The sequence below is a fragment of the Festucalex cinctus genome, chromosome 9, assembly GCF_051991245.1.
Source record: "Festucalex cinctus isolate MCC-2025b chromosome 9, RoL_Fcin_1.0, whole genome shotgun sequence".
NCBI lineage: Eukaryota > Metazoa > Chordata > Actinopteri > Syngnathiformes > Syngnathidae > Festucalex > Festucalex cinctus.
This window is the reverse complement of record NC_135419.1, coordinates 13,818,789-13,846,424: the sequence shown is the minus strand read 5'-3', so window position 1 is coordinate 13,846,424 and position 27,636 is coordinate 13,818,789. Positions and strand designations below refer to the sequence as shown.

The 27,636-nt window shown below is 41.3% G+C and overlaps 1 protein-coding gene and 1 long non-coding RNA gene across 4 annotated transcripts in view; one reads left to right on the top strand and one right to left on the bottom strand.

Moving 5' to 3' along the window:
• gabrb2a (gamma-aminobutyric acid type A receptor subunit beta2a) overlaps window positions 1-27,636 on the top strand; it is a 46,491-nt gene that overhangs the window by 16,886 nt on the left and 1,969 nt on the right. Inside the window, exons 5-9 of one of the 2 annotated variants that reach the window (XM_077532067.1) lie at window positions 10,299-10,381; window positions 14,082-14,219; window positions 21,764-21,916; window positions 24,301-24,545; window positions 24,956-25,096. In XM_077532067.1, coding sequence (XP_077388193.1) covers window positions 10,299-10,381; window positions 14,082-14,219; window positions 21,764-21,916; window positions 24,301-24,545; window positions 24,956-25,096 — 760 coding nt within the window. The remainder of the gene's footprint in view (window positions 1-10,298; window positions 10,382-14,081; window positions 14,220-21,763; window positions 21,917-24,300; window positions 24,546-24,955; window positions 25,097-27,636) is intronic. The other variant, XM_077532066.1, reaches the window with a different exon arrangement.
• On the bottom strand, window positions 316-26,339 carry LOC144025752 (uncharacterized). 2 transcript variants are annotated; one of them, XR_013284948.1, is made up of 5 exons: window positions 26,134-26,339; window positions 3,336-3,473; window positions 3,171-3,257; window positions 1,608-1,735; window positions 316-622 (listed from the first exon to the last, which is right to left on the bottom strand). It is a non-coding gene; the product is annotated as an uncharacterized LOC144025752 (long non-coding RNA). The 2 variants fall into 2 exon arrangements; XR_013284947.1 differs by having other exon boundaries at window positions 316-1,735.

Here is a 27,636-nt window from a genome sequence, read left to right as displayed (position 1 = left end):
GCACTCACAGATGCCACATGATGGCGCCAAAACACAACTAATAGGAAAGCAGTAATTGCCGTTTTGGGTTCAGGGTTTATAGTATAGTTATGGTTCATATTCTGAGATTGGCTGGCGATCAGTCCAGGGTTTACACCGCCTACTGCCCAAAGCCAGCTGAGATAGGCTCCAGCACCCCCCGCGACCCTTGTGTGGAATAAGCGGTCAAGAAAATGGATGGATGGATGGATGGATGGATGGATGGATGGATGGTTCATATTTTTAAAATAAGCAATTGTAAAAAAAATAAAAAAATAAAAAAATAGGTGACTGTCAGGTACCTTCCTGTTATTTACGTCAGGGCTCAGTTCCTAAGTGGGAGTTTATTGGAACCTACAAATGCTCATAATATATAATAATAAACATTTGTTTGATCATTGCATCATATTTCTCCATAAAGAAGACTTTATAAAAATGGAAATGGATGAGAAAGGTTTCCCACTCCTGCTTTCAAAGATTCATTTATAATACTTCTACCCATCATCATAACAGTTTAACAATTGAGTGCAGCGTCACTAAAAACATTTTTCCCCCATTTTCTTGCAAAACATCCAGCTTTTCCTGACATTTTGTCGCATCTTAACTGTAAAACAAAACATCCATGTCACAGCATATCATGGCGTCATTCTAAGCATCAGTGCAAAAAAAAAAAAAAAAAGGTTGCCAGGGAAAAGCTGTTACTTGTGAAGCACTATTCAGTGACAAGGCAATTCTGTTGCAAGCTCAAAGAATTAAGTAGGACTAGAAAAGAAGCTCAAGGCTGTATGGAAAAAAAAAAACACACATTAAACAAGAGAACGTGGATGACAGTTACTGCACAATATATGAACGAACACATTTGAATCCAATTGAAAAATGGCTGCTATAGAATCTTTAGGATTTTTGCAAAGATGTACTCCTAACCTGTATTAGAGCTGAGGCTAAAGTAATTTACATACTATGTTTCGTATTTAGCTAGCCAGCATTTCAAGTGTGTCAAGCTACCATAGTATGGGTGACATACAGTACATGTAAATTTATTCAGTTGATTATTTCAAACTTGAGCTTCATAAGAGATGCACTGCTGATATTAACAGAAGAATTTAGTTGTTTTCATTAGTTTTAGTATAGGTTTTTATATATGTAGTATTTGTGCGAGATACAAAAAAACAAAAAAAAAAAGGTCACTAAGTATTGTGGAACAAAGTAAAGTATACTACAATTCCCAAAAAAATGGTTGACCTTCTTTCTTCTGTCCGGCCATACAGTAATATCAAAATAAATGAGTTTTAAATTAACACCAAAAGCTCAATTGGCCAAGATAAACACAAAGGACTTGCACATTAATTCTAGTTTTATAAACATGAAATGTAGTTTGTTAGTTATCTTTTTTAAGCACTCTTGTTTTTATTTTATATTGTTAATGAAAATGTTTTGTTTTTTTACAATTTTAAATTAAGTTATTTTGATATTTTTTGTTAATCTTAATAACCTTGCACAGATGAGAAGAAAACAGTTGTGTGTATTGTGTAAATGAGTCTAAGTATGGCTACAAATGACCAAAACCACACATGCTAACATTATCTTACCCTGTTGTTGTGCCTCAGTTCTGGACGTTGCAGTAGTATCCGCATTACGCAACAGTCTCTTTTTTGTCTCAGGCAAGCCCGGTTCAAAGTTGGATGTTATTCGTTTCACCGTGTTTCCAGCCAGCCAGCTGTGAAAAGTGTAATTGATTACCCAATCACTTATTGCAGTATTATATACGCTAACCATGCCGCTTAGCATTTAGCATGGCTTCTTCTCCGCATTGTCTCGTTATTCCTTTATGATTATGACACTTGTCAAAAATGTAGCTTATGTATTCGCCGCCACGCAGGCGTTGATTATGTTTAGGCGCACCAGTAACTGAAGCAATTGCTACTAGCTAGGTGCTTCTGCATAATTAGCACAGATATCTCTATTTCTTACTACACGCGGGAAGGTGACATGAGCCCAGTGAAGCTTTTTGGGATGCTTTTGGTGGTTCTTATATTTTCTTTTGACGGTTTTGCTATTCAATGTGTTTTTAGATTAAGAGCAAAATGTACTTTTATCTCGCAAATTGCGATGTGAACCTCTTATTCTCTTTTGTTGTTTCTGGCCAGTGAATTCCGAGGATATTACATCAGCCTCTGTAGAAAAAACTCTGGTTGTGTTTTTTTTTTTGTGGTTCTACGCTTCATGTTTGTGGTCCGTAGCATAAGACTGACTTGTTTGAAATGTGTTGGACTTGTGTGTATTTGCTTCAGCATTAGGAAGGCTGCACTTTTCTTGATGAAAAAGATGTTGGTTTGTTGTGATTGTATTGTTAATGTTTTATGTTGTGTTTCTGTAAAGCGCTTTGTGTTTGAACGCGCTATATAAATAAAGATGACTTAATATCTTTGGAATTCCAAGGTGCTTCGATATTTCCAGTGAGGTGCGTAAGGAAGAAGCGCCATTTTCCTAATTTAGCTGCCCACATCCCTTGATGATCATGAAAATCCATAATTGATTGGTCCATATCAATAATGAAGCAGTGCGATACAAACAGGCTATCTGTCTGATTGGCGCGAGATGGTTCAGCCCGTCCGCAAGTCGTCTTTGCTTGGCGTTGGACCGGCGTACCTTAGAGGAGAATCCAATCTATAATTGATAACTCCCAATCAATAATGTAGCAGTTCAATACAAACACCGAATCTGTATCTGCACCGAAGCAGCGTATGTGGCCGGCAAGACACGTCTGTTACTGCTGCTGATCCGTCGACGCCTCCTCCTTCGTACGTTGGCGCATTTGCACGTAACGTACGCAGATTGGTTTACATGCTTTAAAAACAAAAAAAGATAATTGTTTCTAATTCAAGATGTTGCTGCATTCAGTCATTCTCTCGCTAGACACGGAGATGCCTTTTTTTTTTTGCGCAAAGGCTCCTTAAAATATTAAAGCATCTGCACTGCACCAGATTATTCATCCCAACATTTTGTTGAGAAATGTAATTCATAACACTCTGAGCCAATTATATAAGCCCAACACATATGCTTTGCATAACTGCCAAAAGAAATGGAGGCTGGGAGAGAGGGCTTGTTGTGAATTTGCGGGCGTGCGTGCAGCAGAGGGATGCAGTTGTTACCTCACATACGTCGTCCTTGTCAGTGCCGGGTGCCTCCCGGCTCCTCCATTATTTGCTTCGTGGGTTTGGTTCAGGTTTTATTTGATGCTAGCGCGTCCAGACACAAGCTGCTGTCAGAGTCAGGCCGGCCAGATGCCTGAGTGCTCTGAGCAGGCTGACACATACCTGCAGAGACGGGCGACCTGGTTGCAACAGCAGGGCTTGGAGTGGATGTGCGCAAGATGGCCAACTGAGTGAAGAGTTCTCACTGGGAAAACACGATGTACGCCATTGCATCACCGGGCACGGAATCACTTTGCAGATCTGTGATACAAGAACATCAACATCGTTCATGAGCTTGGAAATCCTGTTAGCGTCTCATACACTGTAATTCAATGGTGGCCTTTTTTTAGCACTGGTATTCATTTGAACAAAAATTGGTCATTAATGAAGATTGTGATCAAGGAGATCCTTGATTTGCATTGATTAGGCAAAATCTATCTATCTATCTATCTATCTATCTATCTATCTATCTATCTATCTATCTATCTATTAGGGGGTGTGAATTGCCTCATATCTGGCAATTCGATCCGTGTCACAATTCACAGGTCACGATTCGATTTGATACTGATTAATCCTGATACGAATCTGTAAGTCAATTATTGCAATTTTTTAAACTCAAATTTAGAAAATACTAATCAGTAAACTTGTACATGTACACTGTAAGATTTTTATGATAATGTATTTAATTGAAACTTCGACACTGTATTTAACAAACAGGTTGCAATCTGTTTCATGTTTGAACAGCATTAAAATAAAATATTAAGGCTTAATGTTCCATTAATATAACATTCTTCCATTCTTACAGTGTGAACTATAACCCTAAGTAAGACTTTCTGTTGAATATTCCCATCAAAAATTTATGTTAATGCACAATAAAATGTACAATAAAATATTTTTCCTAACTTTTCATACTTTTGTTAACATGAAAGTGAAAAAAATCTTATACTAATAGAAATGGCTGTATCTTTTAGTCACTGATATAGCAATTTCATAATAATTCATAACATTGAGCTTTAAAAATTCAATAGATGTACTAACTATACTGTAAAAAAAGAGGTAATTTTTCCGCCAATAGATGGCATAATTGCAGTTGCAAGATGTTGGTGACAGCTCAGTGCATTTTTCTTTTCATATTAAGAGCTATCTAATCTTTAACATGAAGTCGCTTGTGAAATTATGCACATTTATTGTAAAATACAACTTGACCCCTGTCTCCATAAATATATGCATATTGTTTATTTATTACTGCTAAATTTTGACGTGGACGTGTCTGCTGCGTTGTGACTATAATTCCGGAGGGTGGTCGTTAAAAAAAAATTATATATATGTGTATATATATATATATATATATAGTATTTTTCAAATTCCCATGATTTTTGGTCTTCAATTACCTGAACCTGCAAATGACAACAGTGCTCCCAACTGTCCCTGTCAGGGAGAAGCAGCGTGATCTAATTACACAGCCCCCCCCCAAAAAAAAAAAATCTCAACCATTAACACAGCTGGCACACGACAAACCATCTAGTGCGAGAGGAAAGACCACATAGGACCTCCTGAAGCATGTTGCTCAAAATTCACAGGCAAAGGTCAAGAGAAGCAGATCCAGAGAGAAAGAGACGTGAAGGTCAGACTTCATTCAAAATGGAGAAATTATTAGGATTCTCCCTCCCTCCTCCTCTCTCGCACCCGCCCCTCTCGCTATATTTTGCACTCCTTTTTGTGAGAAGACGTATCCTCGCAGCTCACTAAAAGGCATCGCTCGGGCCCGGATGAGAAAAAGATGCTGAGTGGAGGAAGAGGGGTTGAATTCATCCCTCTTCAAATCAATACACTCAGTCTGGGCCTTGAAAGTTAACAATCTCACCCTCAAGCCAATGATCAAACGAGGCTGGTTTAGTATGTTCTGTGTGTGCGGATGAGCCTGGCCTTTGGCACAGCAGACATTTTATTTTGAAATTTGTCTGCGTGAGGGAGCTCTCTATCCAAAATGGAGGCATCTTCTCCATCTTCATTTCAACGTCTAGCTTCATTACGGGCTAAAAATATGACTGGATGCAAATGTCAGGTTGATTACGGGCGCGCTGGCGTTCGTAAGCTCGCACTCTTGAGTTCACTTTTGTGCTGTGGCGCTGCCTCAAAATGAGATTCTGTCTGGGAATTTGCGGTGGTTGCGCTATGTCCGTAAACAAGGTCGTTGGGAACAAAGGTGCACAGCTCCCCTCAGGGGGGGCTACACGCGCACACTCGCATCCGCGCGCACGACGGCTAGGCCGGGAACATGCAGCAAAAAAGCAGGCTTTTTTTAGAACTGCATGTCCTATTAGCTCGGACGCAGAGCAAATGTAGCGTGTTTGAATCTGCGTGATATGCTCCGGCGAGGCCTCTCCTCCGGCAGGTCGGGCCGAGAGGGGGGACCGGCTCGGACCGGCCCGGCCCGGCCCTGCCGTGATGGAGATGAAGCGCAAACAAGCCGTGCGTGCTGCAGAGGTCCACTCTCGCTCACTGCAGCAAAGACAAAAGGAGGAAGGAGACAGGAAGGCGCCTCCTTGCACAAAAATCTTGTCTCATCACCTCGCTCATTGTTTGCTGTTTATTAATTGTCCCTATCTGACATGCTAGCTCGGCTAAGGGATGCTCATCGTCCATGCAATAGTCTCCGTCAGACAGAAAAGCTTCGAGACTTCTGCTGATGATGTAGGTGGGCTATAAATAGTCTGGTATTTATACCCCTGCCATTTTGGCCTCATTTTTTTTTGTTCCTTTCCCCTGCTTCGCTTCCTCTGCGCTTCTGTAACGATTTAGTGGCAACGCTGACGGCGAGCGATCGATGACTTGCCAGATCGCCAAACATTGAAGCAACATTTTAGTCATAAATGAGTAAAGTAGGGCGGAATTTTGACTCCTGCGTTAATCCCCCAATGCGCCACGGCCCTGCTAACTGGCTCTTACATAAGAGCCCAGAGAGCAAGAAAAAGGAGGCGGAATGTGAGAGAGAGGAAGACTGTCTCCACAGCTCAAAACATAAAATCCCTAACCAGCCCGGCTGGGCCTGGCGGAGCACGTATTTTACATAGGAACATTTCAAATAACACTTCTCCGACAACTGTTCTCACTTGCGAAAGTAGGAGAGAAATTTGACGGTATTTCGGGTATTTGCAGAGCTCAAACATGATTGTGGGCGACCCTTCTTCTAATTCAGTCCTTCACAATTATTTTTTGTTACCCAAAGAAAGAAGAAAGTATGCTCCCTTCCAACTCTTTACCACAATAATAAATAGGAATTTGTCTAGAAATTTTTTGTAAGCACACCTCTGCAAAGGAGATAAAACTTCTTGCGCAGTCTCTGATAATGGGAGCGCTACTTCCACCTGCTGTAGTGGATGTACAATTACACTTTGTTCTGGTATGGCCGATTAATCAGCTGATTTTTTTTTTTTTTAAATGTACTGTATAATATATAAAAATAACTCCTTTTTTGGTCCATTAATACTTACAACAATACAGACATTCTTATTTAAAGACAATTACAGAAAGCTATTTTGATTTTTATGACAATTTTTTCTGGGGGGACTATTTTTTTTATTTTTTTTTGTCTGACTGCCATTTTCAGGGGCTAGTCATGTCTCATGTAAGCCGGTCAAGTCAAGTCAAGTCAAGTCCAGTCCAGCTCTCATCTGACCACATATACTGCTGAACCTATAGCAAGTACAGATTTTGTTACCATGACAGCGGAGGGCGGAGCCCGATGTTTGCGGGAGCCGATAGTCGATAGGCAAAGACATTTGAAGTGGCGAGGCCGCCATATTGCTCCTCCCAAGAAACGTTTCTTGGCATACGATCCTATACATTTGCAGTATTAAGGCAAGTTATAAAATGTCTGAAGGCCTCTTTTTGTTTGTTTAACAAATTTAAAACACAATAAATCATGCTGTTCCTAATAAGTACGGTCGCAATTGTTCGACAATTTCGTAAAAAATTTCTGTAAAAATAGGATCGTATGCCGAAAAACGTTTCTCGGGAGGAGCAATATGGCGGCCTCGCAACCTCAAAAGTCTTGGCCTATCAGCTATCCAGTCATATATATAGATCAGTGGAACCCACCCACTCAATACTTAGCCACGGCTACATGTAGAAAAATAAATACATAAATAAACTTATATTCTCATAAGATTGATTTAAGTGGATCATTTTCAATGTTTTAGCACAGTGCTAATACAATAGCATAGATGGATGACTTGGGAGTGGTCATTAATGACAAGTTAACCGAAGGCCGCGCAACCAATACTGATTAGTGATATTATTATTATGGTGACATGATGCTATCATATTTGATACCCATCAGTGTGAGTATGTGTGTGTATCCTACAGGCGTAGATGACGTCTCCATGGTCACATCCAGACAGCCTCTGGGCTTTGGCCCTGCCCGACTCAGCTCGGACCAACTTGTCGTGTGCGCATTGCAGGAAGTACGCTGAGAGGAGCTGTCGGATGTGGCTGACTCGCTTTTGGTTTCAGGACTGCGTGACCACAACATGAACCCTGTTTGCTTCTCTTTACGCGACAAACGATAATCTAGCAATGATCCCAATTCTGTACAATATAACTAGTAGCAGAGAAATGAGTGGCAACGAGCTTGAGGTTGTAAAATGGAAAAAAGGTGCCTTGAGGTTTCTTTATGAAATGATCACAATGACATGGAGGTCAGCAAATGAGGACCTCCAAAGGACCACTTACTGGCTTTAGCTTAGTTTTTGTGTGTGCAGAGTGAAGGTGTCAGTTGAGACCGTCGTCAAGAATGTGCTTCCATTTACTATATTTTGTTACAATTGGTTTAATAAAGAGATTGAAAGGGAACCATGAGTGGCTGTTTACGTCTGACCTCTGTCCAAACTACCTGCTAGATTACAATTTGTTCTAACTAGCAAAGGTAGAATTAGCTGACAATGATTACTTTACTTTGCTGAAGACGTGCAGTGAACTAACTTAAGCCAGCTGGACTCTACTACAGGCATTGTACTTTAGTTTCTTTTATTAAATATGAAATGATCCCAAATTTAAGATCTTCCCTCTCTTTAAAGCACTCTTTCTTCCTGACTCACGAGAGTCAGCAGTAATAGTCCATGTGGAAAAATAATCACCACGATAAAGTAAATAATAATAACGACATAAATACAATCTACAAAAAGTGAACTACGACTGTCTTTGTATAACTTGTCTCTCCCCCCAAAATCATTTGCCACAATAGAAATGACTAAGAAGAGAGTTAGCTAAACCACTGCAAATTTGCTAAGTCGAGCTTATACGTACACCGTATAGTTTACACTGCTCGCGAGATAGGAGGAGCAAGATGGCCGCCCTGTGACTTCAACGGCCTTGCGCGGACTATCCAGTCATATATCCAGATCAGTGGTAGGGTCGCTGACATTTTGTAACTAATTTTATGTGGACCAGGCTTAGGATATTGTGTATATTGAGGCTTGCTCATGTAGATTTAGTTGGCAAGACAAGGCAGCAGCATTCCTATTAAAAATGCATTTGAAATCATACACAATCTCAGCCTGGATGATGATGGTATCTTATTTTTACATTTCCACTTTGCACACTGTTTCCCCAGAGCTAATATCAGGGACATGTGCATACAGAATATGTCAGGAAAGCGCACACGCACGTGCGCACATGCCAATACTCATGGACCACTTTTTTTTTTTTTTTTTTTAAAGACGTCCAAGACCACTACCAGTCTGTAAACAAACCGTTATTTCTTTTAGCAAAATGTCCATTCCACTACACTGCTCTTTCTCGGTTTGCAACGGTTGTTGTCGGCCCCATCGGCTCAGTTTGGGCCGGTCAACTTTCCGCTAGAAATGGGGACTGCCTTTTATAGTCGTCATGGGACATTGATGTGACATCACGAGTGTGAAGCCATGATTAACAATTCAGTTGGTGAGATACTAAAAAGCAACAACTATGGTGGGAATGTGTTTTTTCCCTTTATACTTATCAACAGCATGTTTGTAAGTGCAATTTCTAAGAAATTGCGTGGGAATGCTGAAAGCTGATTGCTAATAACTGAATGCTAAGCTGAATGCCCATGAAGTAAATTGAAGGACAACTTATGTGAAAATTAAAAAGTAATTAACTAGTAATTACAAGTAGTAGTAGTAGTTGTTGTTGTAAGAGTAGAAGTAGTAATAGCATTCCCACAAATATTGTGTTAATTATGGATTCTATATAACGGTGGTATTAGGAGGTCGAAGAAATCTAAGAAATATATATATATATATATATATATATATATATATATATATATATATATAAAAAGTTAAGTCCCTTCTCACCCTCTGACTTTGAATAATATTTCAGGATAATGAACCAACTAGAGAAAGATCAATGTTTTTCAGGACCAATACTGTACCGATTATTCGTAGTTATACTAGTTAAGGAAGCCGATAACTAATATTTAGAGCCGATATTCACAAAAAGCAAAATGTAGAAGTTTTTTTTTTTTTTTTTTTTTTTTAAATGGAAGTCTTTGATCTAAAATTCTAAGACAAAGTTCAGGAATCTCCCATGTAGGGTCATCGGCCTTTTTAAAAAGGTTACAGTACGTGAAAACTTAAACAAGTAAATATCTCCCTATTGTTTTCTCATTAAGTTTTCCAAAATTTAAAACATATCTGGAATGTTCCACTTTCATCTATTGTCGTTTTGTTTTTGTTTTTTTTAAACAGAAGGTTTAGACAGTTCCCAGGATTGACAGCATCTCTTCTAAAGTTAATTGAAATTTTAAATAAATAATTCCCTGAAGTTAACAGTTTTAAATTGATCTATTATCAGCCGTCAGGTATTTGTTTGTTTTATTCTTTTTGTTTTTTTTAAAGGGCGATGCCTGTACGTGTCAAAATGGTGAATATCGGCACAGATAATCCCTAGAACTGACATGACAGTATACTGATTTAATCAACGCGGCTGATAATCGGTCTATCCCCACTCTCTAACCCACTCTTCACAAAATCCACACCGACCCAGCAAGTGGATGAGAAAAACAACAACAAACGGACCGCTGTCTTTCTTTTCTGTGTCTAGGATCACCACCACCGCGGCCTGTATGATGGACCTGCGCCGTTACCCTCTCGATGAGCAAAACTGCACCCTGGAGATCGAAAGCTGTAAGTACCGTCGCCCCTGACAACCGGCTCTCACTCCCACTCGCCGACGTAGATTTAGATCCCACGTACGCATGCAGCTCGTGTTTTTTTTTTTTTTTTTTTAAGAAAGCGCAAGGTAGAAAGCGGCGTGATAAGGCTGGGATGTAAAAATGCTGAGAGAAGCTGACGAGATACAGATCAAGACGGCGAACATCGCCGGCTGATAACATCCAGCCTAATTAATTCGGCAACACTGGCTTGATTAGGTCCGGTGTTTGTGAATGTTACGCCGCCATGTTTGCAAGGTGCCAAAAAAAATCTTATTTCTTATGGAGTTTGTCGTTTGAAAGCACCGCGAAGAGGAGGGTGGAACATGAGAGAGGAAGACGAGGTCCTCGTCGCGCTTTATCTGGGTCCCCGGGGAGGAGGATTATGGGGCTGGGATGCGGTGTAGGGCTCACTCTTTCTGGGTTTCATCGCGGAATGAAGTGCCAACGGGAAAAAAACAGCAGCGGGTCAGAACCGCCCCTCCGCGCTCCTCTTCCATTACGCTCGCCATCGCTCTCCTCGTCACTTCCTCGTCTCTTTTCTTTGCACACTCTCATCCCGCAGCCTTTTTATCTCTTTCTCTCCATCGCTCACAACCTCTTTTTTTCCCCCTCTTCTTCTCTCAGGCATACACACGCACTGAAGCACGCAGGCCCGGTTTTGATCAGCAGACAGTATCTGCTCTCATATGGATTAACTGGCAGCGTTTTTAAAGTCGGAATGGCTTCATGCCAGAACATGCTATTTTATTCAGACTAATGAGCGCAGAGAACTCTCACTTGACTTGATAAACTTGATGCATTTTTAACAGACGCGAGTCTTAAAAGCCCGGATAGCCCCGTGCTCCTGCAACAGGGACTCCCGTCACTGGTTTGGCATGCTGGCTTGCAACGGAGCCATCAAAGATTTACAGTGGAAACACTGAGGTCCAACATTGGTTTAATTATCGTGAGTTTGGATATCACAATTTTGCAAAGGAAATAATGGATATAAAGTATAAGGTAATGTTTAATTAGAATTTGATCATTCACAACAGTGTACAGTGGATATGAAAAGTCTACACACCCCTGTTCAAATGCCATGTTTTTGTGATAATGAGACCGAGATAAATCATTTTGAAAGTTTTTCCACCACTAATGTGACCCGTTACCTGTGAACTCCGTTATTTTTTCCCATTTTTGTTGAGAAGGAAAATAAAAAATAACTGAGATAATGTGCGTGCATAAGTCAGGACACCCTCGCGACTTGGCTTTGTTCAGAATCATATTTACAGGAAACTCATGTTACATAGGAGGCAGGACACTCTTGCCAGCATTTAAAGCACCTTTAATAAACCCCAAGTAAAGTTCAGTTCTAATCTGCTTTTACATTTTTTTCTTTCTATCAGACGCTTGAATGTTTCATCTAACACTGGTGTTTGGAACTGCTCATAATTCCCTCCACCTTCTCTAAGGGCCCCAGTTTCAGCCCCAAAACATAATGCTGCCACCACTGCGCTTCACCCAAAGACTAGGGATGTTCGATACCACTTTTTTTTCAGACCGATACCGATAGTCAGACCCTCAGTACTCACCGATACCGATACCAACTGCCGATACCAGTAGTACATTTTGACAAATAAAAAAAAAAAATCACTAAAAGATATTTTTAAACAAATATATTTCCTTTAATTTTGACAAAAAAAAAGAAACAGCACAGTCACTCTTCAATAGTCTTAACGCTCAAAAACACAAAAATGCTCTTTTAGTTTAAGATTCACAATTTTGAAGTATTTCCAAACCAGTGAAGTTTTGGTGAAAAACTGCTGCAAGCTAGCGCCAGTTACAGGCAAGGAGGACTCACTTAACGTCTTCCCCCTCTGCCATCGGTCGCTTGTACTCGTCTGCGTCACGAGTACTCGAGTACTTGAAAAAAAGGCTGGTATCGGTACTCGCCCATCCCTACCAAAAACAGAGTAAAATATCACTGTGAGGGTGTGCACACTTGTGAACCGCATGCTATGAGTCTTCAACATTCACAAAATTCAGTTGACTTCCAAGTCATATTAATGCTAGGGAAAAAAAAAGAAGTATGTTTTATATATCATAAAAGCTGGCATTTGAACAGGGGTTTGTAGACTTTTTATATGGAATATAAGTGTAAAAAGACGCTATAAATAAAACTAAATAATAATTTTTTCCTTCTCATTTTCTTGTTAACATTACCATTCCAAAAACACACGTTAGGTTAATTGAATACTCAAAATTGTCCACTAAAAAACATGTATTTGATTATCCTTCACCTCTAGCTTAAAGTCCATGTACTACTGGTACAATTTCTAAGCTCACTAGTAAAACAATTCAGCACAGCAGTGGAATGACAGTGTCTTCCTAGTATTTTAATTTTAATTTTTTTCTATTACTATTTTGTTGTTATCGTAAGTATAGTTTGCCGTAGTTTCCAACTGCATTATTACAAATTTTGCCCCCCCCCCCCCCCCCCAACATAACGTGGTGATATGAGATTAGTACATATCATGTTAGTGTTTTCTTCCACTGCCTGGTGCTTGACAAGCTGCTACTCCATTGAGTGCCATTTTACTATCCAAGTCTGGTTGTGTCCGGTTCTAAAAATAGCAAATTGGTCAGGTTGCCATATTTGTTGAGGCCTCAGAACACGAGTCCAACGGATGACGACGTCACACTATTACACGCAACACTCATTTTAGGCGGCCGGGCATCCGGTTATTTTAAGCGCGCGGCCACATTGTCATCACTGATATCATTAGCGGCGCCCTGAGGAATTTTCTCTTTCATTAGCACAGAAACAAAGAATTGTGTGCTCATTTCAATAATTTTTCATTGATCGATTGGACACCTGATTCCTTTTGATGGAAGGACAACACATCTCTGCTTATTCTTGTGCAGGCAGAGGCCAAGCACACGCAAAAAAAAAGCAATCAACTTTCCAAAAGGCATAACAAAATATGCTAAAATAATCATGTACTGATCAGAATTATAAAGTACTGGCAGCACTTTATCATATGGGTACTCTTATTGGGTTAATTGTTGCATATGGTATAATATATTTGAATTTATATACTATATAATTATAGTTTATTAAGTAGTTATCAAAAATGATTTTAATGAAAAAAGCAAGCCTTTGTCTAGTTGCACTCAATGAATACAGTTAGTCTAATATAACTCTGACTGAACAACATTATATAGTGTTCTAAATTTTATGAATTGATAGGTAATCAAATCTTGTACAAAATGCATTATAATAAATTTTTTATTAGGTCCGTCCCGGGGGCCCAAACAAGTATTACCCAGTAACATATACAAAGAGATTAATGATACTATGAATTTCAATGTATTACAAAAAAAACATTATTATGAAGCCCTTTGCTGAGAAAATGTGTGTCTGCCAGGCAATATAAAAATCAATAAATAACAAACAGCATTCTACTGTGACAATCAATGACGCAATAAAAACAGCCCCAAGACCTGTTAGTATATTAGTTGACAGCACAATTGCACATATGTAAGTAATAAGCATTTATGTTCAAATCTGAAATCCTGCCAAGTGATATTCTCAACAATTCCCGGACTATTTAAAAACACCACAAAGGATGTTGTTGTTGTCGTGATGTGAACTTAAATGACATGAAATTGTTCTCAAACTTTTGCTACAGATGGCTACACAACAGATGACATCGAGTTCTACTGGCGAGGAGGAGAAGGCGCCGTGTCCGGCGTCGACAGGATCGAGTTACCACAGTTTTCCATCGTCGACTATAAACTCATCTCCACGAAGGTGGTCTTCTCCACAGGTACGGAATCGATGCTTCGCTTACGTTTTATGACTTGCTTTTTCATTGGCTAAAGCAGTACAGGGATATAAAGACAAGAGTCCTGCTCTGAGGTTATAAACCAAAAGGTTTATTTTCCTATAGATGGAGTTGGACCGATTAATCGACAGGCGACTTTTATATTCTGCATGGCCAACAAGGCAACACAGACTTCATATGTCTGTGTGGGTCAGCGAGAATAAGATGGTGGTGCTGCTAGTCTGAAGAGTCATACTAGCATCACTTTGGGATTAGCGGCGAGAAATGCTACCAGCGAGTGTGATTTTTTATTTTTTTTTTAATACCAAAGAATAATAATAAAAGTACAAGGAGAAGATATGTTTGTTGAGGATATACATGGCACTTGTAGTGTATTTTTGTTATTTAAATGTTAGTTTATTATTCATACGTGCGGTCTTTGATAAGCCCGTAATGGATTTCTATCTCGCCTTCACGTGTTGTATTTACATTTTTTGCTGCCATATTTGTAATTTTTTTTTTAAGAATGTGTAAACAAACAAGCCTGCGATTGGTTGGCAACCAGTCCAGGGTGTCCCCTGCCTACTGCCCAGAGCCAGCTGAGATAGGCGCCAGCAGCCCCCGCGACCCTTGTGAGGAATAAGCGGTCAAGAAAATGGATGGATGGATAAACAAACAAGCAAAGAAACAAGATGAAACAAAACTCAATGTAATCAAAACCAAGTCAACACAACACTACAAGAAATCTGGAGTCGTTCAGCCCCACAATGCTGCACAATGGCGTCAGAGCACTATTTTCCTATTAGACAGTGCTATGGCCTCACTAAATAAAGCTTCTCTCCTCACGTCAACATCGTTCCTTGCCACCAGATGGCATCAACGCCCTACTTTTTTTTTTTTTTTTTTTTTTTTTTTTGAAGAGCTCAGAATTGTTCATTCGGTAGTCTTACCGATTCAACGTCTTGTCATCATTGCTCTTTTCCTTTTTTTTTTTTTTTTTTTTTTGTGTGTGTGTATGTGTGCGTGCGTTTGCGTGCGTGCGTTTGCGTGCGTGCGTGCGTTTGCGTGTGTGCGTTTGCGTGCGTTTGCGTGCGTGCGTGCAAATACGTATAAATTTATACTCATTCATTCACCTAAAACCTTATAAATATCCCATTACCCTTCGCCTTAACCAGGTACTTCAGAATCTTGCCAGAGTCGTGAGATTTAAATGGTCAGGAGACCAGAGAAAAGGTCAGAAAAAAAAGAAATAAAGAGAAAAGAAAGGTAAATCAAAGTGACATCCAGCACCGACCAAACACTTCCTGCCTTCCCCATGATTACAAAATCAAAGTCTTACGCCAACCCCGGAAGCCTCTAAATTCCAGCAAATTTAGCGAGATCTCAAGAGCCCAGAGGAAAAACTAAAGAGAGGAAGGAGGGAAGGATCGATAAGGCAGAGTGAGATCAATAGAAGCCAGTACATCCAATCCATCAAAGTGAAGTCCAGCACCAACAAGACCCCTCCTGCGTGGTTACAAAACCGGAGTCTTATGCCAACCCCAGAAACCTCATACTTCTAATAAATTAAGATCTCAAGTGACCAGAGGAAAAACTAAAGAGAGGAAGGAGGGAAGGATAGATAAAGAAAAGTGAGAACCACAGACACCAGCACCAACTGATTCAAGGGGCTGTGGGAGGGAGAGGGTACTTCTGTTGAGTTTCAGTAGATGCTGGTGCGACGGATCTGGCATGCATAAGGACCACCACCAAAGAGAGAAGCCGTCAACCGCGGTCCAGCAAAGCGAGCACCCCCCCCCCCCCCCACCCCCCCCGGAATCCCCAGGCCGCGGCAGCACCAAGGCCACCCCCAAGCCACCCGAGCGGACACCGGTCAGCGAGCCGACCCAGATACCCGGAACACCCCCGCCCCAGCCCCGGCCCACACCCCCGAGCCCAAGGCCGCAGAACGAGGCCCAGCGGGCCCCCACAGCGCCCCACCGGTCCCCAGCCCCCATCCCCCCACGACCCCCCCGCACCCCACCCAAACCCGCCATCCACCACGACCCAGGCCCCACCACCCCCGACCCCCAAACCCCCGAACACACCCCGACCCCCAGCACCCAACCCCCCACCCACCCATACCTCCACCCCCCCCCCAAACAAGCCGCCCCCCCCCGACGGCCGCCACCCCCCCCCCCGCGAACCCGGCCCCCCGCGAGAACCCCCCACCCCCCCCCGGAAACCGGCACCGGGCAGCAGCGCAGAGAGGGAAGATGTGCCCACCCCACCTCCAGCCGCGCGAGATTTGCACCGCGGCGGGAGGGGGGAAGCAGAGGAGGAAGCACCAGGGGAGAAGGCGGGACACCAGAACACCGAGCCCGGTGGGGAGAGGCCCCGGTCGTCACGCCAGAGTACAAGTGACACCTAACCCTGTTACTGAGTCCGCCAGCTCGCCGACTGGCGAGCTCTACCCTTACACCGTGAATGTGGCCCCACCCAGTGTATATACAAGTGTGTGCGTGTGGTGCATTAAAATTGGGAGCAGGTGAGTCGGAGCAGAGGGAAAAAATTTCCCCTACTCCGACACACCCGTATCCCCCCCCAAAAAATGAATATGTATATGTGTGGTGCATTAAAAAAGGGAATGGAGGGACAAAGTGGTGGGGCAGGGACACAAATGGGGGGGACCACAGCGCTGCCAGGCACTGCAGTCCATCCCCTCTGATGGCTCCCCGCCCCAACTCACCCCTCCCCTTGGACGTGAGGTGCATTAAAATTGGAGGGGAGTTGAAGGGTGAAGACGGTGTTTCCACCCTTCCCCACCCCACCAAGAAATGTGTTGTGTGCCCTATGTGTATATTTACAAAGTGTATAGTGCAAGCTAGTGAAGTGAGTAAGAGGAGCGACCAGCGGGGCCTCACCCAACCCGGCGGGTGTAGGTGGCACGCCCGCCCCCCAGCACCCCCACCCCCCGCCGCCCCCCACCTCATCCACCCGGCACCACAATGGGCGGACAGCCAGCGCAGCAGGGCTACCGGACAGCCCACCAGCCACCGGGGCCCGCCCGGGGCACCAGGAGTTATACCGGAGCGGGGCAGGCCCCAAACCCTCGCCCGGCCCCCGGAGCCCGACGCCCGGGCCGGGGAGGGAGCCCCAGGCCCAGGGAGAGGGAGGGGGAGGGGCCGCAGGGCAGACAGGGAAGGGGGGGGGGGGGGCGGGGGAAGCGGGGAGAAGACGACAAGAAGGCGAAAGGGCGGCTGCAGGGCAGGAGGCGGGGGGGGAGAGGAGGAGGGAGGGCGACAAGGGAAAAGGGACCGGGAGGCAGAGGAGGATGGGCGGGAGGAGGCGAGGAGGGAGAGGCGACGGGGGGGAGGAAGGGGGAGGGGAGAGGGAACCACGGGGCACACCGGAGGCCCACCCACCCCGAACCGCGCCGCCGGGCACGGAGCAGCGGACCGCGCCGGGACGGCACCGCCCCGGGCACCAGGGGAAGCACCCCAACACCGCACCCCACAGGGGGCCCAGGGAGCGGCCAAGACGCAACCGCCACCGAGCAGACAACGGGGGGGGGGGCAGAACCACCCCCGCCCGACCACAGGGGACGGCGTCAAGAAAATTGACTAATTAGCATGCAGTAACACCAAGTGTTGATGCTTAGTGCCCACTAGAAATAGATCTTAAGGAGTTATTGAGTATAGTGTCGTATAGTGTGGTATGCTCGAGCCCACTAGCAGCAACTAGGTTCCTGACTATATAAAAATAAAAACAATCAGATACAAAATACCAAATACAGGAGCAGCGAAAACAGAAGTTGTAACGATGTGGTGGCTCTCGTTAACAGGCAGAATCTTGGCAGGATTAAGTTGCCAAATTGAGATTAAAATATTCTATGTACATAGACCATATTTGTTTAAATCTTGATACTTGATTTTTATTTAAGGCAGAGATTTTTTCCATTGAGATATAATTTATTAGTAAGTTTAACCAGTGGTCGATATTTAGAGATTGTTTATTTTTCCAATTGACAAGGATTATTTTTTTAGCAATAGTAAGGGCTATAAATATAGATTGAGATTGTTTACATGGTCGCTCAGTTATTGTTAAGTCACCTAGTAAACACAGTCTTGGAGATAAAGGAAGCCTACAGTTTAATATATCAGCGAGCTTTTCCAAGATTTTAGTCCAGAAATGCAGCACTGGAGTACATGACCATAAAGCATGAAGATAAGTATCGGCAGTGTTTTGTGAGCACTGGAGACAAATGTCGGAGTCAGAGAGTCCCATTTTTTTCATCATATATTGTGTAATATATGTTCTATGAAGTATCTTATATTGGATAAGTTGCAAATTTGTCTGTTTGGTCATTTTAAATACATTTTCACAGATTTGGGTCCAAAAGTCTGGTTCCGGAACTATAGACAAGTCTTTTTCCCATTTTAAAGTCGGTAAATACGTTTTATTTGTGTATAAAAATAACTTATATATTTTTGATATTTTCTTTATTGTTGTTGGAGAAAGCTTTATAATATCTTTAGCTAAGACAGGCAGTTGGAGCGTATCTTGAAGTGTTGGGATTTGTTTCTTAACCATATTTTTAACTTGCAGATAATGTAAGAAATTTCCCTTTTTTATTTCATATTTCTGGACCAAGTTTGTATATGATATAAACTTATTATCTGAGAAAAGATGATGAAGGTGTGTAATTCCTTTCTGCTCCCATAGGCTTAAATGGAACGACTGATTATTAAGTTGAAAGTCGGGGTTATGCCAAATGGGAGAGAGCCCACAGGGCGCCAATTGGGAGTTTGTAATTTCTAATGCCTTCCACCAGGCAGTCAGGGTGGCGGCTATCATTGGGTTTTTAAAACAATTATGTCGTCTTATTGATTTTGTAATAAAGAGTAAATCTGACAGTCTAAGATTATTACAATCCTTCTGCTCCAATTCCAACCAACAGTTAGTATCTCTGTTGGGTTGTGTCCATAGCACAAGATATTGTAGTTGATTAGCTAGATAATAGTACATAAAGTTTGGTGCCTCTAAACCTCCTTTAGATTTACTTTCCTGAAGAGTAGATAGACTAATTTTGGCTTTTTTTTTATTCCAATAGAATTTTATGATAGCAGAGTCCAGCGATTGGAACCAGTTAGACGTAGGTTTAAATGGAATCATTGAAAATAAATAATTAATCTTTGGTAAAACTTTCATTTTTATAGTAGCTATCCGTCCTATTAAAGAGATCGGAAGATTATTCCAGCGTTCCAGGTCACTACGGATACTATCCAATAATGGTGAAAAATTTAAAGAAGTTAATTCAGTTAACTTAGGTGAAATTTTAACACCTAAGTATTTTAAATTACCTGTAGGAAAGGAGTAGTGTGGATCCTGACTTGTAGGATTCCATGAATTTTCTGTAATAGGTAATAATGTTGATTTTGTCCAGTTAATAGAGTAATCTGATAAGTGAGAGAATTTAGTTATTAATTTAAATGCTTCCCCTAGCGAAATAGCAGGTTCTTCTAAATAGAGTAATATATCATCGGCATATAGATTAATTTTATGTTCTATTGTCCCGGAGTGGATTCCTTGGATCCGTCTATCCTGACGTATAGCTAATGCAAGCGGCTCAATAAATATAGCAAATAATAAAGGAGAAATTGGGCACCCTTGTCTTGTTCCCCTTTGTAAAGTAAAACTCTGTGATGTAATCCCATTAGTAGTAACTGTAGCTTTAGGAGAATCATATAATATTGAGACCCATTGAATGAATGACTCCCCGAAGCCGAATTTATTTAAGACAGCAAAGAGGAAGGACCAGTTAACTTTATCGAATGCTTTTTCTGCATCCAGCGAAATAACAACTGCCTTTTTATCATGCCGCTGTGACATACTAATCAAGTTAAAGAGTCTCCTAATATTATTAGTAGAATGACGACCTTTAATAAAACCTGTTTGATCACTATGAATAATTGTCGAGATTACCGTCTCTAATCGAGATGCCAAGGCCTTAGCGATAATTTTAATATCGGTATTAATTAGTGATATCGGTCGGTAACTTGACGGGAGGGTAGGGTCTTTTTCTGGCTTTAATAAAAGTTTAATTGCTGCTATATTCATATCTTGACGTATATCACCTTTACTTTTAATTTCAGTTACTACTCTTAGAAATAATGGAGCAAACATTAACCAGAAATGTTTAAAAAATATAGCCGGAAAGCCGTCTGGACCAGGTGCTCTGCCATTAGGCATACTGTCTAAAGCACGATACAACTCATCTATAGTAAGCGGGGTATCGAGAATATCTTTATGTTCAATAGATAACTGAGGTATATTTAAGCTGTTTAGGAATTCCTCAATATATTCAGGGTTAGGTCTATTAATTTCTGTGTATAGATTTCGATAATAGTTATAAAAAATATGGTTAATTTCTTCTGGTGATTGTGTGCATTCACCATTTATATCTTTAATAGCCGTTATAAGAGATTTTTCCCGATTCCGTTGAAGTTGATTTGCCAGGAATTTACCTGATTTATTATTATGTTCAAAATTATTATATCTCAACTGTTGTATTATAAACTCTGTCTTTTTAGATAACATGTTATCTAACTGTATTTTTATATTCTGTAGTTCTATCCATATTTGATTATTTGGGTTTAATACATATTCATCCGTTAGTTGTTTAATTTTATCTTCCAGGTATTTTTCTAATTTTTGATCCTGTTTCTTTTTATAAGTTGAATATGATATAATTTTCCCTCTAATTACCGCTTTCCCTGCTTCCCAGAGAAGAGATGGAGATATATTTGGAGAGTCATTTATTTCCAAAAAATCTGCCCACTCCCTTCTAATAATTTTATCAAACTCTACGTCTTTCAGTAATGAGATGTTAAAACGCCATATCGGGGGAGGTTTAAAGGTAGAGTCAATTTGTAGAGTGAGGGAGACTGGTGCATGATCACTTATAATTATAGAATGTATTTTTATAGCAGTTTTATCAACAATAGAATTATTTGTAAGGAAAAAATCAATTCTTGAGAATGATCGGTGCACAGCAGAGAAGAAAGTAAATTCCTTCTTAGTTGGGTTTTGAAGTCTCCAGCCATCGCTGAGGCCAAAATCCTCCATATACTCATCTATTACTTTAGCGGATCGTAATCGCCTTGTATATATCGTATTATTAGAACGATCTATTAACGGGTTCAAGACCGTGTTAAAATCACCTCCAATAATAATAGTAGAATTTGTTGCTAAATCGAGTAACCGAGAGAAAAATTCATGGAAAAAATCAGGGTCATCATTATTTGGGGCATATAAATTACCAATTGTATATACTTTATTAAATATAGTTACCTGGATAATAATATATCGGCCCTCTAAATCTGTTACTATATTATTTAGAGTAAAGAATAAATTCTTATGTATGTATCAACGCCCTACTTTTATATTCGACAGGATTTTCTCCTGAGCACAAAAAGTGAATTGGCGAATTAGCAAATATGCGAGACGACACTTTAAATTTTGTGTTAGCGGCATCGTCAAGTAAAAATCTATTCTCTCTCCTTCAGGTTCCTATCCCCGCCTGTCCCTCAGCTTCAAGCTGAAGAGGAACATCGGTTACTTCATCCTGCAGACATACATGCCTTCCATCCTGATTACCATCCTCTCCTGGGTCTCCTTCTGGATTAACTACGATGCGTCTGCTGCCAGAGTGGCCCTGGGTAGGACGGCCCGGCTAATGCTAACAATAACCCCCGCATCACAAAAGGGCCGTTCCACATACATTGTGTCTGTCATGCGTCTGATGCGTGTTTTGACTGGTTTTCTCATTAGCTTTAAGCATGCCACTGATAGCAGATTGTGATAGGCTGCCGAGCTTAAATGTCTGTTGTTCAGATGACTCCATGCATGAGTCATGCAGAGAGAGGCGCAGCGGCTCGACCTTGAAGCGTGCCGTCTTCCTCTCTGCCCGTCTGTCTCTCGCCGGCCAGCTAAGTGAAGCCCCATTACAATAATGCACTTTTTTCATATTTCGAGTCGCGCTTCAAACGAAAATGCCACGACGCTCAATTTTGGCGTTAGGCTCGGAAGGTCAGAGCCGCAGGAGGAGCCTTCTCCCGGCGTTTGTGCGTGTCATTCTTGTCACGCGCCATTTATGTTCCCAAGCGGGACGCATGCAGGTTGGAGCCCCGGCACGGGATGTTTGGAGGCGGACGTGATTTCAAGATCTGCAGCGGCGAGCGAGTGCGGTCAATGAGACAGGAGGCTGCGAGCGACACAAAACCGCTGGGTTATTTATAATACGTGTGAATCTGACCAAATGCAGATTGTGCATGCAGAGGACTAATGTGTATCAAGCACAAAGCGTGTACGTAGAAAAAGAAAAAAGAAAAAAAAAAGACCAAAAAAAAACACACACACACACACACACAGGTGAATCGTGTTGTGACTAATAGCAGATGTTTGACAGCAGTGCACTACAACTTTGTTTATCGTATAATTGCATACATTATAATTGATAAAAACTCATATTTAAAACGTGTGCTTATACTCCATGGAGGTTTTAGATTTTGTCATAATAATTTTAATTATAATAACAATATTAGTACAGTAAACCCCCTCCCTGCAATTGGCTGGCAACCAGTTCAGGGTGTACCCCGCCTACTGCCTGAAGCCAGCTGGGATAGGCTCCAGCACCCCTGCGACCCTTGTGAGGAGCAAGCGGTTAAGAAAATGGATGGATGGATGGATGGATGGATGGATGGATAGATAAACCCCCTCCATTACAGGTTCTGGGTTTGTGGTCCCGCTATTTCACAGTTTGTTTGTTTTTTTAACTCAACTTTTGGGTGTAATTTCACCGTTGGCCACTAGATGGCACCAGACTATATATACAGTAGTTTGCCACTAAATTTGAAGAGTGAAAACAGGAAGCGCAACCAGTTCAGGGTGTACCCCGCCCACTGCCCGAAGCCAGCTGGGATAGGCTCCAGCACCCCCGCGACCCTTGTGAGAAGTAAGCGGCTAAGAAAATGGATGGATGGATGGATGGATGGATGGAAAACAGGCCTATAGATTAATGACTCCATTAAGATTATTGTTTGCTTTTTCTGAAAATGTTGAAAAAAAAATCCTCTGTAATTTTTTCTGCATACAAAAAGTGACGACTGTAGGTTAATAATAATAATAATGACAATAATAATAAGTATAATAACAAATATTTTCATACTATTCGTCACGTTCCGAGTACTTGGCCCTGCTATTCCGCAGGTTTCTTTCTTTCTTTCTTTCTTTCTTTCTTTCTTTGTACAGTTTATAGCTCAATTTTTTACGCTTCCCATTTATTTTGGGTGTAATTCCACTATTGGCCACTAACTGGCAACACAATATTTAGTTTGATACTGTAAATTTGATGAGTGAAAACAGGAAGTCATCCTAGCTTTTGTAGAACATTGTTGAATGCTAAATCCTCTGTCATCCTGCCTTTTTCGCCTACAGAATGCGACATCTTTGGACATAAATATTGATGTTTATTGTGAGATTATAAGTAAATTTCAAATATTGTTATAATTCCAAATTTTACGGCCATCTGTGGCGTTCTAATTTTACAACGGGTTTCTTGGTTTACGAAATGACTGTCGTATGCTTGGAGGTACCAAATGACTATTTGAAATTTGCAATGAACTAGTTTGGGCAGCAGCGGAAGATCAAGAAGGCGTGCTCAGTTACAACTGTATCTACTATTTTTCACTTTATTGTTTTATGTTTATGACCAAGAAGTGATTTTCATTCAAAGTACTCTAATTTAATAAAATGGATTATGTTGCAGTCTTAAGAAACAAAAGTCCCTCTGTACATACATAAAAGATGTATGTACAAATTCATTCAAGAAAAAAAAAATACATATTGTCACTGTCCTGTGAAAAACACGTCCATTTTTGCCTTCTTTTTTTTTTTTTTTTTAAACATTTTTTGGATGAAACTGAATGCAGACATTCCCAAAACGGAAACAATTAGTCGATGATAAATTTGTAGTAAATCATTTTTAAGACCAATTCATGGATTGAACTCAATCTAACAATGTTTCCAAATGTTGCTTTTCTAGGGATCACCACGGTGCTGACCATGACCACCATCAACACGCACTTGCGAGAGACGCTCCCTAAGATCCCCTACGTGAAAGCCATCGACATGTATCTGATGGGCTGCTTCGTGTTCGTCTTCCTCGCCCTGCTTGAGTACGCCTTCGTCAACTACATCTTCTTTGGCCAGGGCCCGCAGCGGCAGAAGAAAGCGGCCGAGAAGGCGGCCACGGCCAATAACGAGAAGCTTCGGCCCGACCCCAACAAGGTACACGTACAGGCACCGCTCTTGTGAGAAGATTTGTTTATGTATGCGTGTGTGTGTGTATGTGTGTTGGTAGGCAATGACTTTTTCTCTCCAGGTCAATGTGACCAATGCTACATGTCCTCGAACACTCCATTTATACGTGTGTGTGCTTCTGAAGGAGTGAATGTAGAAGCAATGAGTGGCGTTGTTACACCTGATCTCCATGTTGCTGTGTCTCTCAAAGGGCAAGAAGCAAAAAAAAACAAAAAAACAAAAAATGGATGTGACCTTCCCATTTCAAGTATTCTGAAGTTAGCGCCAACAACAGCAACATAAAAAAAAAAAAATACAAAAAAAAAACACCCTTTCCTTGTGAGTGTGGCAAGCTACAATTTCCCAGAAGTAACAGTGCTGATTTTGTATGCTTGCAGTGGCTGGTGGGAAATGTAGTTCAGAGAGATGATGCTCTGTATGCCAGAATGAAACAGAGGGAAATTGACGCGTATGACTCGATGTGGGATCCCATCTTTGTGGACGATGCCGCATTAGGACTAGGCGAGCAAAGAAATAAGGTACTGGAGGTTTTGAAAGTCAAAACTAATGATGTCATCAATCTGAATCGATCCCGATCAGAGGAAAATGCTGTTAGTTTTTTTTTTTTTTTGTGCATCTCTTTGAGTTCCATAGACTTTTTTTAAGGCAACTTTGATCATCACTCCCACCATTGTGTTTTTCTCCCTCTCTTGGTTTGCTCTTCATGCATTTTCCTGACGTCCACGGCTTAGCAGTTTGATTTCTGCAGGCTTTCCCTAAATTCAACTTGAGCTGTACATCGCAATTGATGGACAATTACAAACATGACACAAGAGGAGAAAGCATCAGTAGCTACAGTCGAATCATTGAGATACAAATACGGAAAAGTCACTGTGGGTAAAATGGGATTGCTCGATCAGAGATCATTCAAGCGATATGACTACTTCACTTCAAAAACAATACTCAAAGGTCTAGCTGATATTGGGACCTTTTCCTCAGAAGTCAGGCGATGAAGAAATGTTCAAGTGAATTCACCTTTCCTGACCCACCCGAACCTTCTTAGCCTCTCCTCCATTTCTGCCAAGTCCCCAAAGTTTCTCTCAACCTTCTCCTGTCACATTTTCCTTTGCCTTGCTTCCTCTTTGATTTAATTACGTTTGTCTTTGTTGTGAATCAACAGAATTTTAGCCATGCTGGTTGAAATTCTGAGATGAAATTAGTTTGTGCAGTGTGTTTTGCTTTTCCAGGAATGTTATGTCATAGTGCTGTGGTTATACTATCACGTACACTTACAGATGATCAATAGTTTAGAAAATGTACAGTGGAATCTCTTAAGTTGAAACTAAACCAATCTTCTTATTTATTTGGATAGTTGATACTTGATTATTGCACCGAATAATCACATAATTAGAAAAACAGTGCTATCCTATGCTAAATGGTTAGCAATCACGATTATCATTAGCGCGCTAACAATTACCACTTCAGGTAAATCAACACTAACTGCCATTTAGTTCACACATAGTTCATTATACTGTATCTACATTACACATATAATAGTGTTTTAAAAGTCACTTACAGATGATGCTTCAACATTATTCCAAGAGAAAACAAGGGTAGAGCTAACTGTTAGCTACATGAGGTCAACAACTTCCTGTTCCTTTCTTCTTCTGGGCATGTTTAGTGGATGACTGCACTCTACTGGTTAAGTGATGAACACCTAAAACTGAGTGGCAGGTTATATTTTAGAGGAATAATTATAGCCCAAGTGCTTTTTATGATGTTCAGAACTTCTTTTCCTGTGTTGTAGGGAAGCTCAATGTGCTTTATTTCCTTTAATAAAAACCCACTGCAGTGAGCGTTTTTTAAGCAGACAAATAACACCCGCCATTCGGCCACTAGAAGGTGAACTAACAAAAGGAATAATCTTCAGATCACAACCACCATTCAATACTATTTTTAAAGACCCAGTCTGCCGGTTTCACTCAGGAAAATGCAATTTTTAAATACAGGTTTTAAACAAACAAACTACTTCTCAATTTACAGATGTGGGCTTCTCTTAATTTCTAGTGGTGATTTTGTCCTATACAATCACCCCCCCAGCCTGTATTTTGCCATTTTGTGTTTGTTTTGTAAACAGTGGGATGTTTCTATGGAAAGACCACGCACGGATTATTATTATTTTTTTCACTCACTCACTCACTCACTCACTCACTCACTCACTCACTCACTCACTCACTCACTCACTCACTCACTCACTCACTCACTCACTCACAGAAGCTTACATGTGTGAATGAGTCCGTACGTGCTTTCAAATTGCCGCGGAAGTGACGTCACGCAGCCGACACATTCACCGGCCCCGTTTGCGACACGCCACCCCCCGCTCTGCGATTGGCTGGAGGGGTGTAAACACTGTCTTTCCACAGAAACGTCCCGCTGTTTACAAAATAAACACAAAATGGCAAAATACAGGCTGGGGGTGTGGGGGGTTAGGACAAAATCACCACTAGAAATTAAGAGAAGCCCACATCTGTAAATTGAGAAGTAGTTTGTTTGTTTAAATCCTGTATTTAAAAAGTGCATTTTCCTGAGTGAAACCGGCAGACCGGGCCTTTAAAGTCGACTTATCCGACTTGGTCGACTTATTTTACCAGCCCTAATTCCTTACAATCATAATTTGTGGACCTCAACCTGCCAGAAGACATGAGCAAATCAATTAATACTTCCATCATGTCAAGGAATATCAGTGTTCCTGTCATACACCGAATTTAACGGTAATGAGATGAGTCGCTTCGATCGGCAACCAATCAAGTCAGCTGTGTTCACGTCCACAATGGCTTTTTAAAAATGAGCATTGCTACGCCTTGCTGAAACAGGTTTGTGAAACTACCAAAACTTAGTCTAGCCCGCCCCTGCGCAGATTTAGACTGCGCCTTACGCCAAACTTGCAAAATAGAGCCACTAGTGTTAGTCTATTGCAAATTGTGAATTTTCCAACTGTCAAAGAGGTTCCACTGTACTGCTTTTCGAAGTCCTTAGATTGTATCGCTATAGAGACCACTTGCAGTAGCTTCTGTAGTAT